Genomic DNA, 14,516 nt, shown 5'->3' on the forward strand with positions numbered 1-14,516 from the left:
TTAACTTTTAGAAGACACTGATGTAATTGAGGAAGAAAATGAAACTAAGGCATATAGGAAAGTGTCTGCATCAAAAATGTGCAGAATATTTGTTGGTAATTTGAAAAGAAATCCCTCCAACAGTGGGTGATACTGTGAGGAAAGACACAGCCACTGACAATTTTTATTAAAAATGATTCAGAAGAGATGGGACTCTGAATGTGAAGTTCCTGACAACTGAATTCACTTTTATTTTCCCTTTTACAGATACAGAGGAATGAAATTAATTTTTTAAATCCATGCTTACAGCCTAAAAGAAGTAACAAACAGAAAATAAAACTAAGAAAACATCTGCATTTACAATAACATCTAGAAGAATAAAATACTTACGAATAAATGTACCCCAAATATTTAAGAGTTGTACACTGACAACTACAAAATATCACTGAAATAAATTTGAGGTTAAAATAAATGGAAAAAGATCCTGTATTTCCACAGAATGGAAGACAATATTGTTAAGCTGGCAATGTTTCCCAAGTTGATCTACAAATTCAATGTAATCCCCATCAAAATTCTAACTGCCTTTTTATCAGAAATGGCAAGTTGATTATAAAATTCATGTGGAAATGCAAAGGACCCCAAATAGCTGAGACAAAGTTCTGGAACTCATACATCCTGATTTCAAAACTTACTACAAAGCTACAATAATTAAGACAGGGTGGTTCTGAAGTAAGGGTAACGTGGCATTGGATAGACATGCAGACCAATGGAATAGAACTGAGAATCCAGAAATAAACTCATATATGTATGGGTAATGAATTTTAACATGAGTTCTAGGGCCATTCAATGAGGAAAAGAATAGTCTTTTCAACAAATGGTCTAGGGGCAACTGAATATCCACATGCAAATGAATAAAGCTGGAACCTTCGCTCACACTATATACAAAAAAACTAACTCAAAATGGATCAAAGACCTAGAAGTAAGGTCTAAATCTATAAAACTCTTAGGAGGAAATACAGGTATAAATATGCATGATCTCGGATTAGGCAATGGTTACTTACATGTGACACTAAAAGCATAAGCAACCAAAAGAAAAACTAGATAAATAGGACCGTCAAAATTTAAAACTCTGTGAGTCAAAGAACATTAGCAGGAAAGTGAAAATATATCCCTCAGAATGGGAGGAAGTATTTGCAAATTGTCTAGCTGATAAGGATCTACCATCCAGAATACACAAAAAGAACTATTACAACTCAACAATAAAAAGATAATGCAATTTTCAAATGGCCAAGAGATCTGAGTAGACATTTCTCTGAAAGTGATATACAAATGACCAACAAGCACATAAAAATATGTTCAACATTATTATTCATTAGGGAAATGCAAATCAAAACCACGAAACTCCACTTCACACCTACTAGGATGGCTATCCTAAAAGACACAATAGAAGTGTTGGTGTGGGTAAGGAGAAACTGAAACCCTTATTGCTGGAGGGAATGTAAAATGATACTGTCACCTTGAAAAAAGTTTGGCAGTTCCTCGAATGGTTAAATGTATGATCCAGGCAATCCCATTCCTAGTTATATACCCAAGAGAAGTAAAAAATATATGTTCACACAAAAACTTGTACATGAATGTTCACAGCAGCATTATTCATAAAAGCCCAAAAGTGAAAACAATCCAAATGTCCAACAGATGAATGGACAAATTGTGGTATATTCATACAATAGAATATTACTCAGGCATAGAAGGGAATGAAGCACTGATAAATGCTGCAACATGGAAGAACTGTGAGAACATTATGCTAAGTCAAAGGAGTCAGACAAAAAAAGCTACACATTGTATGATTTCATTATATGAAATGTCCAGAATAGACAAATCCAAAGAGACAGAAGGTAGATTAGTAGTTACCCAGCAGCAGGGGAAAGGAGGAGTTGGGACTACTGAATAGGTGCAGGCCTTTACTGAGTGATGGCAATGTTCTGGAATTAGACTGTGGTGATGGTTACAAAACAAAGCACATAACAAGAAATCTGAATGAAATTACTGTCCAGATTACATTCATACAGAAAAACAGATATACATAATATTATAAAACTGGGACTTGGGGGGAGGATATAGCTCAAGTGGTAGAACACATGCCTAGCATGCACAAGGTCCTGGGTTCAATCCCCAGTACCTCCTCTAAAAATAAATTAGTAAACCTAATTACCTCCCCCCTCAAAAAAAAAAAAAAAAACTAGGATGATGTCATGAATGTCTTTTAATTTTATTTTACTATTTTCATTTTATTTTTACTAGGATTCAATATAAGAAAAGGCCAGTAAAAGAAATGCCTCACTTTCAATAAAATTTTTTCCTTAAGAGTTAACATTTTTTAAAGATTAATTTACATTAAGAGATCATGAAAAAATGTACAGTTTTATCCATCAAGTATGAGTGTTTTTTTTAACAAGTATCAATTTTAGAACTATCTATTATACTCTTAAAACTCCAAAGTTTAAAAAAAAAGTAATCCAATAAAAGAACAGGTTAAAAATGTGAAGATAGTTCACCTGAGGATACAGATGGCAAATAAGCATGTAAAAAGATGTTGAACATCATTTGCCATCAGGCAAATGCAAATTAAAACCATGATGAGATAAAACGGTATACCTACCACAATGGATAAAATAAAAGATAGTGATAACACCAAAAGACGGCAAGATGTGGAGAAACTGGATCACTCACACATTGCTGGTAAGGAGGCAAAATGGTACAGTCACTTTGAAAAATAATTTAGCAGTGTCTTAAAAACCTGAACATGTAACTCCCATACAACCTAGCAATACAACCTAGCAACTGTACTCCTAGGCATCTATCCCAGAGAAACGAAGACTTCGGTTTACACAAAAACCTGCAAACAAATGTTCATAGCAGCTTAGTCCCCATAAACTGGGTGGCTTATAAACAACAGAAATCTACTTCTCATAGTTCTGGAGATGGAAATCCAAGATTAAGATGCCTGCAGATTTAGTGTCTGGTGATGGTCCCTTTCCTGGTTCACAGACAGCAGTCTTCTTCTGTGTCCTAACATGACTGAAGGAGTAAGGGAGCTCTCTGGGGTTTCTTTTTAAGGGCACTAATCCCATTCATGAGGGCTCTGTCCTCACACCTAATCACCTGTCCAAACCCACATTCTAATACTATCATACTAGAGATTAGGTTTCAACATACAAATCTGGGGAACACAAACATTCAGTCAATAGTAGCAGCTTTATAGCCCCCAAAGGAAACAAATGTCCTTCAATGAGTAGTTTTGGAAACAAAACAAAACAAAAATGATAGTGCATCCATACCATAGAATATTCTTAGCAATGAAAAAGGAAATATTGATACACAGAAACACTTGGATAGATCCTAGGGGAATTATGCTGAGTGAAAAAAAATTCAATTCCAACAGCCTACATACTAATCTGACTTACTCAGTACTCTTCATAATTGCATTACAAAATTCTAGTAACAGAAAACAGATTAGCGCTTGCTTGGGTTAGGGAAGGGGTAGAGACAGAGGGCAAGGCTGGGAAGAAGGTGGGTACGGATATAAAAGAGCAGCACAAGGGATCCTTGTAGTGAAGAAACTCTTCTGTATCTTGACTATGGTGGTGAATACATGAACCTACACATGTGATAAAGCTGCACAGAACTAAACACACACCCACACACTACTGAGTACATGTACATTTGAATGAAATCAGTGGATCGTATTCTCAATTTCACAGATGTGATATTGTACTACAGCTTTGTGAGATGCTGCCAATGGGGCAACCTGAGTGAAAGGTTCATGCAGCTCTCTGTATCACTTATTAAATTGCATGTGAACCTATAATTATTTCAAAATTAAAAGTTAAATTTTAAAAAGGTGGTAGCCAGAGAAATTTCTTAAAATGTGATAAGCATTGAGGGAAAAGTACAGAACATGAGGGAACACTAAGCAGAATAACCTTGTGTGCATTTTTGTACTACTTAAGTATATCTTCAGGGTAAATTTCTACACGTGTGATTACTGGACTAGAAAATAAAAGCATATATAGGATTGTGTTAACTCTTCATTAATTTAGGGAAAACTCACAAAGTATTTATTTCCATTTCTTTCCATTTACTTTTCTGACTCTTAAGAATGGTTATAGCTTTCCTCATAAAGGAAACAATTTAACAAGAAATGTGCAGTGTCTAAATATTTTATATTCTCTGCCATTATTTACATTGTTTTACCCCTAACTAATAGACTCTCTCATTGGTTACTTGTAATATATGTGAACGCTACTGATTTCTGTCTGATCATTTTATATCCTGCTATTTCTCAGGACTACTTTTATCTAAGTTAGTAGTATTACTTCTCTGTGTTTCCTAGGTTGATGGTATGAGTTGCAAAATCCAACTCTCATATCCCTAGAAGTTTCTTCTTTAAATGCATTTAGCTAATAACCCCAGTATATGTTACACAGTGGTGGACACAATGGGTATCTTAGTATTTCCCCACTAAGTAAGATGCTGGCTTTAGGACAAAGACATACACACACCTATACACATGTTCATGTAAAAGAAATATTATTCAGTTATTTTTTCTTGAATGTTTTTATCACACAAGTGTTGAATTCTGTCCAAGGCTTTTCTGGCATCTGTGGAAGATAACCTTTCTGTCTTAGATCTATTAATATGACATATTAAACATGATGTATCATATTAATGGATTTCCCAGTATTGAATCAACTTTACATTCCTGGATTAAATCTATCTGGTTATGGTGCATCATTTCTTTCTGTGTTGCTAGATTCTATTCATTAAATGTATTGCTTAGAACTTTTATATCAGTATCTGTAAGTGATATAGGTCTATAATTTTTTAATTTTTTCATACTGTATTTATCAGATTATACTTATTCCCTATATTTTTGTGTATTTGTGTGTTCTCCCCTTTGTGATTGAGTTAGCTAGATCTCTGATTTGTTAATTTTAAAAAAGCCTTTTTGATTTATTAAGTAGATTTTTTTTCTATTAATTTGTGATTTTATCATTATTTTCTTTACTTTGTTGTTCTTTTCCTAGTTTTTTGGGCTGGGAATCATTTTTAATAATAAAAGTAAATAAATACGATAAAATTTTGACTATTGTTTTAAGAAAATCTCACAAAATCTGCTATGAAGAGTTTTCACTGCCATTTTTTTAGAAATTCACAATTTTAGCTTATATTTCTCTTTTACCGAAGAGTTGTTTACTAGGTTTATTTATTCCCAGGTGAAAGCCTCTTTGATTAAAAAAAAAGAGTATCAATAATTTTTATGGTTCTTTTGCATTGTGATCAAAGTACTGTCTGTGATACTTCTTCTTTATGAATTTACTGTTTTCATTATGAGTTAATGTATGATCACTTTAGTGACTGTTTCATCTGCATTTAAGAAAGCATATTATCATAAATGGGCAGAAGACATAAACATTTCTCCAGTGAAGACATACAAATGTCTAATAGGCACATGAAAAAATGCTCAATATTGCTAATCATCAGAGAAATGCAAATTGAAACTACAATGAATTATCACCTCACACCAGTCAGAATGGCCATCACTGAAAATTCAGTCTACAGGTGATAAATGCCAGAGAGGGTGTGGAGAAAAGGGAATACTCCTACACTTTTGGTGGGAATGTAATCTGGTGCAGCCATTAGTGGAAAACATTACAGAGATTCCTTAAAAAGCTAAAAATAGACTTACCATATGACCCAGCAATCCCACTCCTGGGCAAATACCTGGAGAAAACTGTAATTCAAAAAGATATATGCACCCAATGTTCACAGTAGCACTATTTACAATAGCCAAGACATGGAAGCAATGTAAATGTCCAACAGATAACTGCATAAAGAAGTTGTGGTATATATACACAGTAGAATACTACTCAGCCATAAAAAAGAATGAGATAATGCTATCTGCAGCAACATGGATGGACCTGGAGACTGTCATACTAAGTGAAGTAAGCCAGACAGAGAAAGAAAAATACCACATGATACCATTTATATGTGGACTCAAAAAAAAATGCCACAAATGAACTTACTTACAGAACAGAAACAAACTCATAGACAGAGAAAACAAACTTATGGTTACCAGGGGGGGCAAAGGGGTGGGGAGGGAAAAACTGGGAGTTTGGGATTTGCAGACACTAACTACTATATATAAAATAGATAAACAAGGTCCTACTGTAGAGCACAGGGAACTATATTCAATACTGTGTAATAAGCTATGATGAAAAACAATATGAAAAGGAATACATATGTAACTGAAACATTATGCTGTACACCAGAAAGTAACATAACATTGTAAATCAACTTCAATTTTAAAAAAATTACTTCAATTAAAAAACAGAAACAGAATAATGAATATTATCTATTAAATAGTATAAAGTTCCATATACCCATTAGAGCTACCCTGCTGACTATGCTCCTTAGGTCTTACATGCCCTCACTTATTTTCTGTCCATTTGATTTTATACTGAGAATAGTATGTCATGTCTCCTATAAAGGTAGATGCTTTTATGTGGTGTATAATCCTGTTACATGTTAATTGTGGCTTTTAGCACTGAAACCTGTCCTTCTTTGTGATGCTTAGTGTGTTTTTGTTACTCTTATTTGTCTGATATCAGGCTTGCAATCTCTGCTCTCTCAGTGTTTCCATTTGCCTGGTATACTTTTTGTCTTTCTCTTTATATTTTAGCTATTCTGAATAACTTATAATCTTGTTATAATTATTAAGTGTTTACTATATTTCCTATGTTTCTCTCTCTATATATGTTTTCTTTGCCATTTTATTTTGTCAATTTTTCCTGGTGTTCTCTCAACATTTTGATGTTGTTCTATTTGCTATGTTTCTTTTTCTACATGATGGCAAGTTTACTTTTGTTTTAATTACGTTACTTACCAAGGTTTGTAGTTTTTTCCTAGTTGCTACCGACATAAAACTAGAGAGGTATAATGCTAGTGTCTCATTCTCTTCCTCTTGTAAGCTATTTGATCATTTTGCCTAGAAGCCCAGAATGTGTTTCCTTTATTGTTAACGTCTAATAAATTTAGTAGGATATGTCTTGGAGTTGATAATTACAGGTTAATTTTATCTGGCATTAGGTTAGCCTTATCAATTTGTACACTAGGTCTTTTATGTCCACATACTTTTCTTGGGTTACAGATTTCAGTATCAGTTCTGCTCCACTGTTTGTCTTCTTCGGTGACTACACTGATAAATAAGGTCAGTCTTCTTGGTTTGACTTCCAATTCAACCACTTCTTAACTCATTTTACTTCTTTCTTTATCTTGTTTTCATTCTCTTGGTTGTTTTACTGCTTTTCTTCAATATCCTATATTAAGTTTTCATTCAAATCTAGTTTTCTTTAGAGACATAATTTTTTCTCCTTTTTCAGTTTTATTAGGTAGAATTATTACAGTTTGACTGCATAGACACATTACATTGCATGTAAATACATATAAACAGTTTACTGCACATTTTTTGTTTACATATATGTACTAATTATTGTTTCTAAGAACAGACTAGATGTTTAGCTTTTTAAACTTAATAGTTATCAAAGCCAACTACAAAATAAGAATCAACAGAATGCGGTAGAGACATTATAATTTAATATTTACTTCTGATATGATTAGCTTTTTCTTTCATTTTTTTCTAGAGTTTAATTGTGTCACTTCATTTCTTCCTGTTTCTTAAACATTTCTGTTTTTAGTTTTTGATTTTGGATTTAAAATGCTTTTATTTTATCTCAAAATGCTTGTTTGAGAATGTTTAATAAAATTATATTGGTTGTGTTACAGTTTTTTCATGCCTCCCTATTATTTTTCTGGGGGAAGTTTCCATCAACTGAATAGTTTTTCTCAATTGATGTGATTTTTTTTTAACAGCAATTCTGTTCATAGTTTTTGCTCCTCAGGAAGAGAGAACTGGATGATGTGGGTGGTTTATGAAATTTTTAATTCAGCAGAATTCTCCTGTTATCCATGTACCAAAGTATGGTTTCCTTGTTGTATGGCTTTTATGGGGGGACACTGTGGATGGAAAGAATGTGTGTCTTCAAACTTAGAAAAAAATCTTCTTTTGTTTTACACAATCCTAAATATACTATATCCCTTTTTGTTGTTGGATTTAACTTGGTGAATTTTTGGACTAAGGTTTACTCTTTTTTTGGATCCTTTTATTAAGTATTTGGGTATGGAAATTCAGTAAGTAATATTTAATGTTATTTAATCTTGAATTATTAAAGCCAATACTTAAAATATATGTATAGACTTTGTTTTTTTAGGGTAGGTTCACAAAGAAATGGAGCACAAAGGTACAGAGATTTTCCATAGATCCCCTACCCGAGACATGCATAGTTTCCCTTATTATCAACATGCCCTGCAAGAGTGGTATATCTGTTACAATGCATGAATCTACATGAACACGTCATTATCACCCAGTGTCCATAGTTTATATTAGGGTTCACTCTTAATGCTGTACATTCTATGAGTTGCATAAACATATAATGGCATGTATCCACCATTTCAGTATCATATAGAGTAGTTTCACTGCCCTAAAACTTCTGTATGCTCAACCTATTCATTCCTCCCTCTTCCTCTATACATTAGTTATTATAGTATAAAAATATTCATTATTAATTTTGTCCTATTGATACTAAAATGCCCATAATTGAAATTAGATTAAAACCCTAAATAAATGTGCCTTTTATATGAAGTCATTACAAATAAATCCATAGTATGCATTAGTTTTTTAAAATATACATATTCTAAATATGACAACCAGTTTACTCATTTCCATTTACATTAGATACTCTAATATGTTATCTTTATTATCCACATCATCAAAAACAGATTAATCTGTAGTTAATACACACTATTTACTAAGCTACTAAAATAGACTAAGGCCCTTTGAGAATATTTCAACAACCATCTTAAAAGAAGCAGAAAATTCAGCTTTGTCTTTATCAGGTGAAAATATGGGTAAGATATGCTACCCTCAGGAAGCTTCCATCTCAGTGGGGAGTTACAGACAAGAATCGCAATATAATGTAGGGCAACATGACAGAGTGCCTGGGATAGGGTGGATACAGAAATGGGGTGGTTATTTTAAAGTACAACAGTCAATGAAAACTACCTTACAGATCTGATACTTGGACAGAGACTTGATAGAGGTTACCAAGCAAAGACCTTAAGAAAGTAGTTTCAGGGCAGTGGGGAAAGCAAGTGTAAAGAGAGCTGAAGCAGAAACCAGCTTGAAGGAAGAGTCAGGAGGTCAGTTTGCTGTGGTGTAGGGAACAAACAGAAGAGTGGTATGAAACAAGGCAGATGCTGGTAAGGACAAGATCATGTAGGAGGCCATGATAAGCAGTTTCGATTCTATCCTGATTGTCATTGAAAGTAATTAGAGAATTTTAAGTGGGGGCATAATATTTTCTGATTTATGTTTTCAAAGATCACTGATCAGTATACGGAGAATGGACTGTGAGGAGGAGGCAAGAATGAGAGATGAAAATAGTCCACCCAAGGGGCGTGGTCCAGGTGGCTTAGACTAGGGCTGCAGTAATGGGGATGAGGAATCAATGTATACTGCCTCCATGTGCTGTATGGGAAGCTGACAGGACTTGCTAATAAACTGACTTCCAGTCACAAGGGGAAAAAGTAGCATCTAGGATGGTAACTACTATGGTGCTATTTATTGTAATGGAGAAGACAGAGGAAATTGGAGGCATAGAGGAATACAGTCCATCCAAGGTAAGGACTTCTCTGCCTTTCCCTAGCCCTCACACACACCAGCAGATGTAGAACTAGGCAGAGAAGAGAGAAAAAATGTGAGCACCAGATCATACCAGCACCACTTGTCCAATCCAAAATGCTAGAGTCACAGATCTAGCCTATACTCGGGGGGAGGAAGGAAAAGAACTTTGAACCAACTACGCTATTGAAGCTTAAAAATGAGTAGGTTGAGTCTCAGAAACTTAAATGTGATCATATAATTGAAAGTAGCCTGAAAAGTTATGAAATTGGACTATGATGTTGTTCAAGAAGATGCAACCCAATGGAGAGGGGTCACTAGAACACAGCTGAAGGCAGTAACAGGAAAAAATAAGACTCTTTCATGTTTATTCCCCAGGTTTTTCAGAATACTCAGAAAATAAAGCACCAAAAGTGACTTCAGAATGAGGAAGTGATCAGCTGGTTCAAAAGGTGCTGAGAAGTTCAACAGGATGAAGACAGAGGACTGACTTCAGCAACAGGCCACTGATTGATCGCCTCGATAAAAGTCATTTTATTTTAGCAAGTGGTAGAGATACAAAAGCCAAATTGGAGTGGGCAAAAAAGAGGAGAGGAAGTGAGGAAATACAGGTAACAATGACAGAGTATCTTTCAAGAAGGTCAGTTACAGACACATGAGGGAAAAAAATGAGAGTGGACCATTTTTAATCATAATGGCAGCTTAATTCCTAGTATGCGTCACAGAAATGCCAGTAATATTCTTCAGCGGTTCTCTGCAACCAAAGTATATATAGTGCAGGAAAACGTAATTTTTCAACAGATTTTTTTCTTACCTCCACTGATTAAATTTAATGTGTCTTGTTTTCCATCTCCTTCTTGTGACTGACCTGGATCCAGTGAAGTCTGAGAAAGGCTAACTTCAGCTGATAACTGGTCAAGACTCTGATAACTTTTTCTGTAAGACAAGAGTGAAATACTAGTTTAATTTCTTCTCACAAAAAAAAAGAATTCCTAGAAGCATTCTTAAATGATTTTCTTCAATTTACTGAATTTCTGGTTAATTTCTCCCCATTGTTCTCCCTAAACTTTATCAGGGCTGCAATATGATCTCCATTATACTTTTCTTTCTACCTTCTTTGGAAGTCTGTTTAATCTACTAAAAAAGGAAAAGAGAAAATTTGTCACACAAATTTAAATCCTTACACTAATTTTTGATGATCAAGTTAGTTAAGAAATGGCCATTATCAATTGCCAAAGGTGCAGAAAACCTCTCATCACTTAATGTAGAAACAAAACTGGCATAACTTAATGATGAGCTAGTATCTCCAAAGACCAGTACCCTGATATTTTTACAGATGGTTTCTACATAACAATAATAACAAACTATTATTATCAGTTCCTATAATTTAGAAGTTTAGAAAATGTTGGGTAGTAAAATACTGTTTGTGTTAAATCACTGTCAAGATAATTAACCTCCTTCCCTTACCTATTTGTAATTAGGAGCCCACTTTATACCAAACAAATTCATTAGAAATTATTTACAACAGAGGAAAAATTCAGTTATAAATTCAGTTATAAATGCTGAGATAGACCATGTAAACTATACTGTATTTAATCAAATTATTTTCCTGTGCCTAATAGGTAGAAGGCTTGCTTTTTAAAATGAACGGCTTAAGATAAGTTTCTGACACTGTTATTTCACTATCGGAATCTTTTTAATTAGTATCATTAAATTTAAAATTATGCATAGAATATTTACAAACAACAAAATACCCAGAAGCAAAAAGGACTTAGAATTCATCTGACTCTCGAGGAAGGACTGAGAGTTTGACAGCACACGTTTACAGAATGTGAAGGGCTGTCATCCACAGAGGAAGGAAAGACCATGAAAGCATCCTAAGGTAACAGCAACACCAATACAAGATGAGCTTTTTGTGTGGACTATGGAAGTTCCTTTCAGAATATCACATTTCTAAATCCAAAGTGATCTGGGGACCTTTCTACTCTCCTCACATTTATAGGCTTTATTTACTTAACCAAATGTCAATAAACATTAAAACAGAATTTAGTAGACAACGATGTTTTGAAGCAATAATAAAAAATTGTAAGCCAGAATTAAGCACCTTATTCATAAGACATTAAGAACAGTATCACACAATATCTTCTTTTCATGGAACTAACTAGTCACCATCATCTAAAAGGAATCTAATTCAGTAATGACAAAGAATGGCTTTGGTTTCCACATTCTTACCTGATTTCCAATGCGACTGGCAGCTCCATCTGACAAATTATTTTGTTGTCAAGGAGTAACTATCTGTCTATTGGAGTTCTTTAAAATATCGTATAAGTCCTACCTTAGAATTCTAGACTTATTAAAATCACACTATAAGATTTAAGTGTAGCCCACCAGATATGTCAAACTAATGAACAGTCTGTTCCTATTTCTCAGAATGGAATTTCTAAAATGGTAATAGCTTAATCAAAATAAGAACCCAAGATAGTAAGAGTTATGTATTATGACTATATAAAAGTTTATAGTTTAATCTATGCCACTACATTGTTAAATATAATTTAACTTGTAGGAATTGTCATATGTCATGAGCATTTGAGACAATAAAATCCACTGCTTTCGACATCTTACTATTTAAACATTTTAAAACCATTCGAATATAGACCTCTATACATAGAATCTGATACCAAATAAAGGCAAACTAAAAGGAAATTAAGCAATAGACCTGAATTCAATTCTAAGTAAGTTTTTCTTGAAGCCTACACTTTGTATCAATGACCAGAAATAATGATATGAATAATCTATTGTCACTTATTTGCCCGTCAGATGTATTGAGGTCAGTAATAACTTAACATGATCTGGTAGTCACTGGACAACAGTGTGTGATCCACAGAAGGAGACATTATCCACATGCAGAAAGTAAAAACAAATAGATGCGCACTGTATACATAGAGGCACTTGGCTGTGCATGGAAAAAGAGATAGACCATTCTTTTTATTCTTGGTTTGATTTTCATAGAAGTATGTTTAAGGAACAAAATAAGCATTTGCTACAGCAAAATGTCTATAAACTTAATTTCCTAAAATTAATGGAAGGATGCAAGGGAGCTTGACGGGGATACACGTGAGTCAGGTTAATGCAAAAACTTAACTATCTATAAAAGACTCCTACAGTCTCAGTGCTTGAGGAAGTTCTTCTTTAAAAAGATTAGAAAAACACATGGGAAGAAGAACCTCTAATGCATCTGAAGTGATTATATCGAATGCATCAGAAGTCAGTAAGAAAAATTAGCCTAAATAGTAGATAATGAAAGGCCTGTAAAAGCTTGTAATTCTTAATAATTTTATAAATTACAGCCAAATTGGGAGACAATGATAAATTTAGAAAACTAAAAAACCTTAAGTAGAAAAGATGAATATGGTGACAATGAATCTGATCTTTTGGGACGGGAATGATGGGTTAGGCAATAATCTAAAAAGGTTAAGTAACAGATAATCTAATAAGATTATATAACAAATATCTAACAAGCTCATGTGACCTAGATTTTACATATATACATTAAAACAGAACTTATTTTAGAAACAAAAAAGTAATCGATTGCTCTATGTGTGTCTTAGGGAACGTGTTTTATATATTTATTCATTGTTGAGCTCTTATAGCAAGCCTGTAATAACTTAAAAATTTTTAACATGATATTCTTATGTTTGAAGTAAAGGGAAAGATACAACAAAATCCAGCATAACTAATGTTTCCAGGTCTAAATAATCAAGAAATAAACTGGAAATTATATTTTTAAAGTTTTATAATCAGTGTCTTAAATAAATTTAAGATCTACTGTGAAAAGGATCCTTCCACAATCAGGTGACCACAGCCAAGTTATCTAACGGCTCATTTTAAGAAATGTCAACAAATCCATGAAATTCACTGGATCAAACAGCACACCCTCTTTCTTCTCAAAGCCAACTGGGAAAATAAATTTGCAGAGCCCAGACAGAGAAATAACTCTGGGCATCCCGTACTCTTAAGCAGCAAATTATAACAACTCTCATTATGGGGTCAGTTTCTTTTTCCATATTATCAAGAGAGCTAATGTTCCCTACTAAACAGGTTTTGGCTACCTCCTCTGTAACTTGGAGTTTCTCATAAATGTTTCTTGAACTTAATGTAAGATATTGATCCAATGAAGAAGAATTAGTGATCAAGTTAGTTCAAGAGCTTTGGTTTATATTATAAATTTGAGGAGAGTAGAAACTAGATCCTGATAAAAAGTTATGATCTGTTTCAAAGATGATTTATACCTCACTATCCTGTTCTGAAAATCCAAAGTTTACATTTTTACATGAAGAAGTTGCTACTGTTTATTCTGAACAACTAGGGATTTGCTGGTCATTTTAATTTTACATAAGGTTTTACAACCTCTAGGAAAGCAGAGCTTGGGCTGGTGGATGAGTGTATATTCTGAAAATATGAAAGATACAAGGTCCTATGAGAGTATAAACAAAAAAGATTATAATATAGACTATAAACAAAGATTTTCCAGTGAGGTACCACCTTATACCAGCCAGAATGGCCATCATTCAAAAGTCCACAAACGACAAATGCTGGAGAGGCTGTGGAGAAAAGGGAACCCTCCTACACTGCTGGTGGGAATGCAGTTTGGTGCAGCCACTGTGGAAAACAGTGTGGAGATTCCTCAAAAGACTAGGAATAGACTTACCATATGACCCAGAAATCCTGCTCCTGGGCA

The 14,516-nt window shown here is 33.8% G+C and overlaps 1 protein-coding gene across 5 annotated transcripts in view; it reads right to left on the reverse strand.

Annotated features, from left to right (window-relative positions):
- Window positions 1-14,516, reverse strand: part of RUNDC3B (RUN domain containing 3B) — a 121,534-nt gene that overhangs the window by 8,258 nt on the left and 98,760 nt on the right. For 4 of the 5 annotated variants that reach the window (XM_031454844.2, XM_031454840.2, XM_031454845.2 and 1 more), the window contains one exon: window positions 10,593-10,714. In XM_031454844.2, coding sequence (XP_031310704.1) covers window positions 10,593-10,714 — 122 coding nt within the window. Of the gene's footprint in view, window positions 1-5,478; window positions 5,774-10,592; window positions 10,715-14,516 lie in introns of those variants that run through there. The other variant, XM_064487608.1, reaches the window with a different exon arrangement.

Source organism: Camelus dromedarius, chromosome 7 (genome assembly GCF_036321535.1).
Source record: "Camelus dromedarius isolate mCamDro1 chromosome 7, mCamDro1.pat, whole genome shotgun sequence".
In the NCBI taxonomy this organism is placed as follows: Eukaryota; Metazoa; Chordata; class Mammalia; order Artiodactyla; family Camelidae; genus Camelus; species Camelus dromedarius.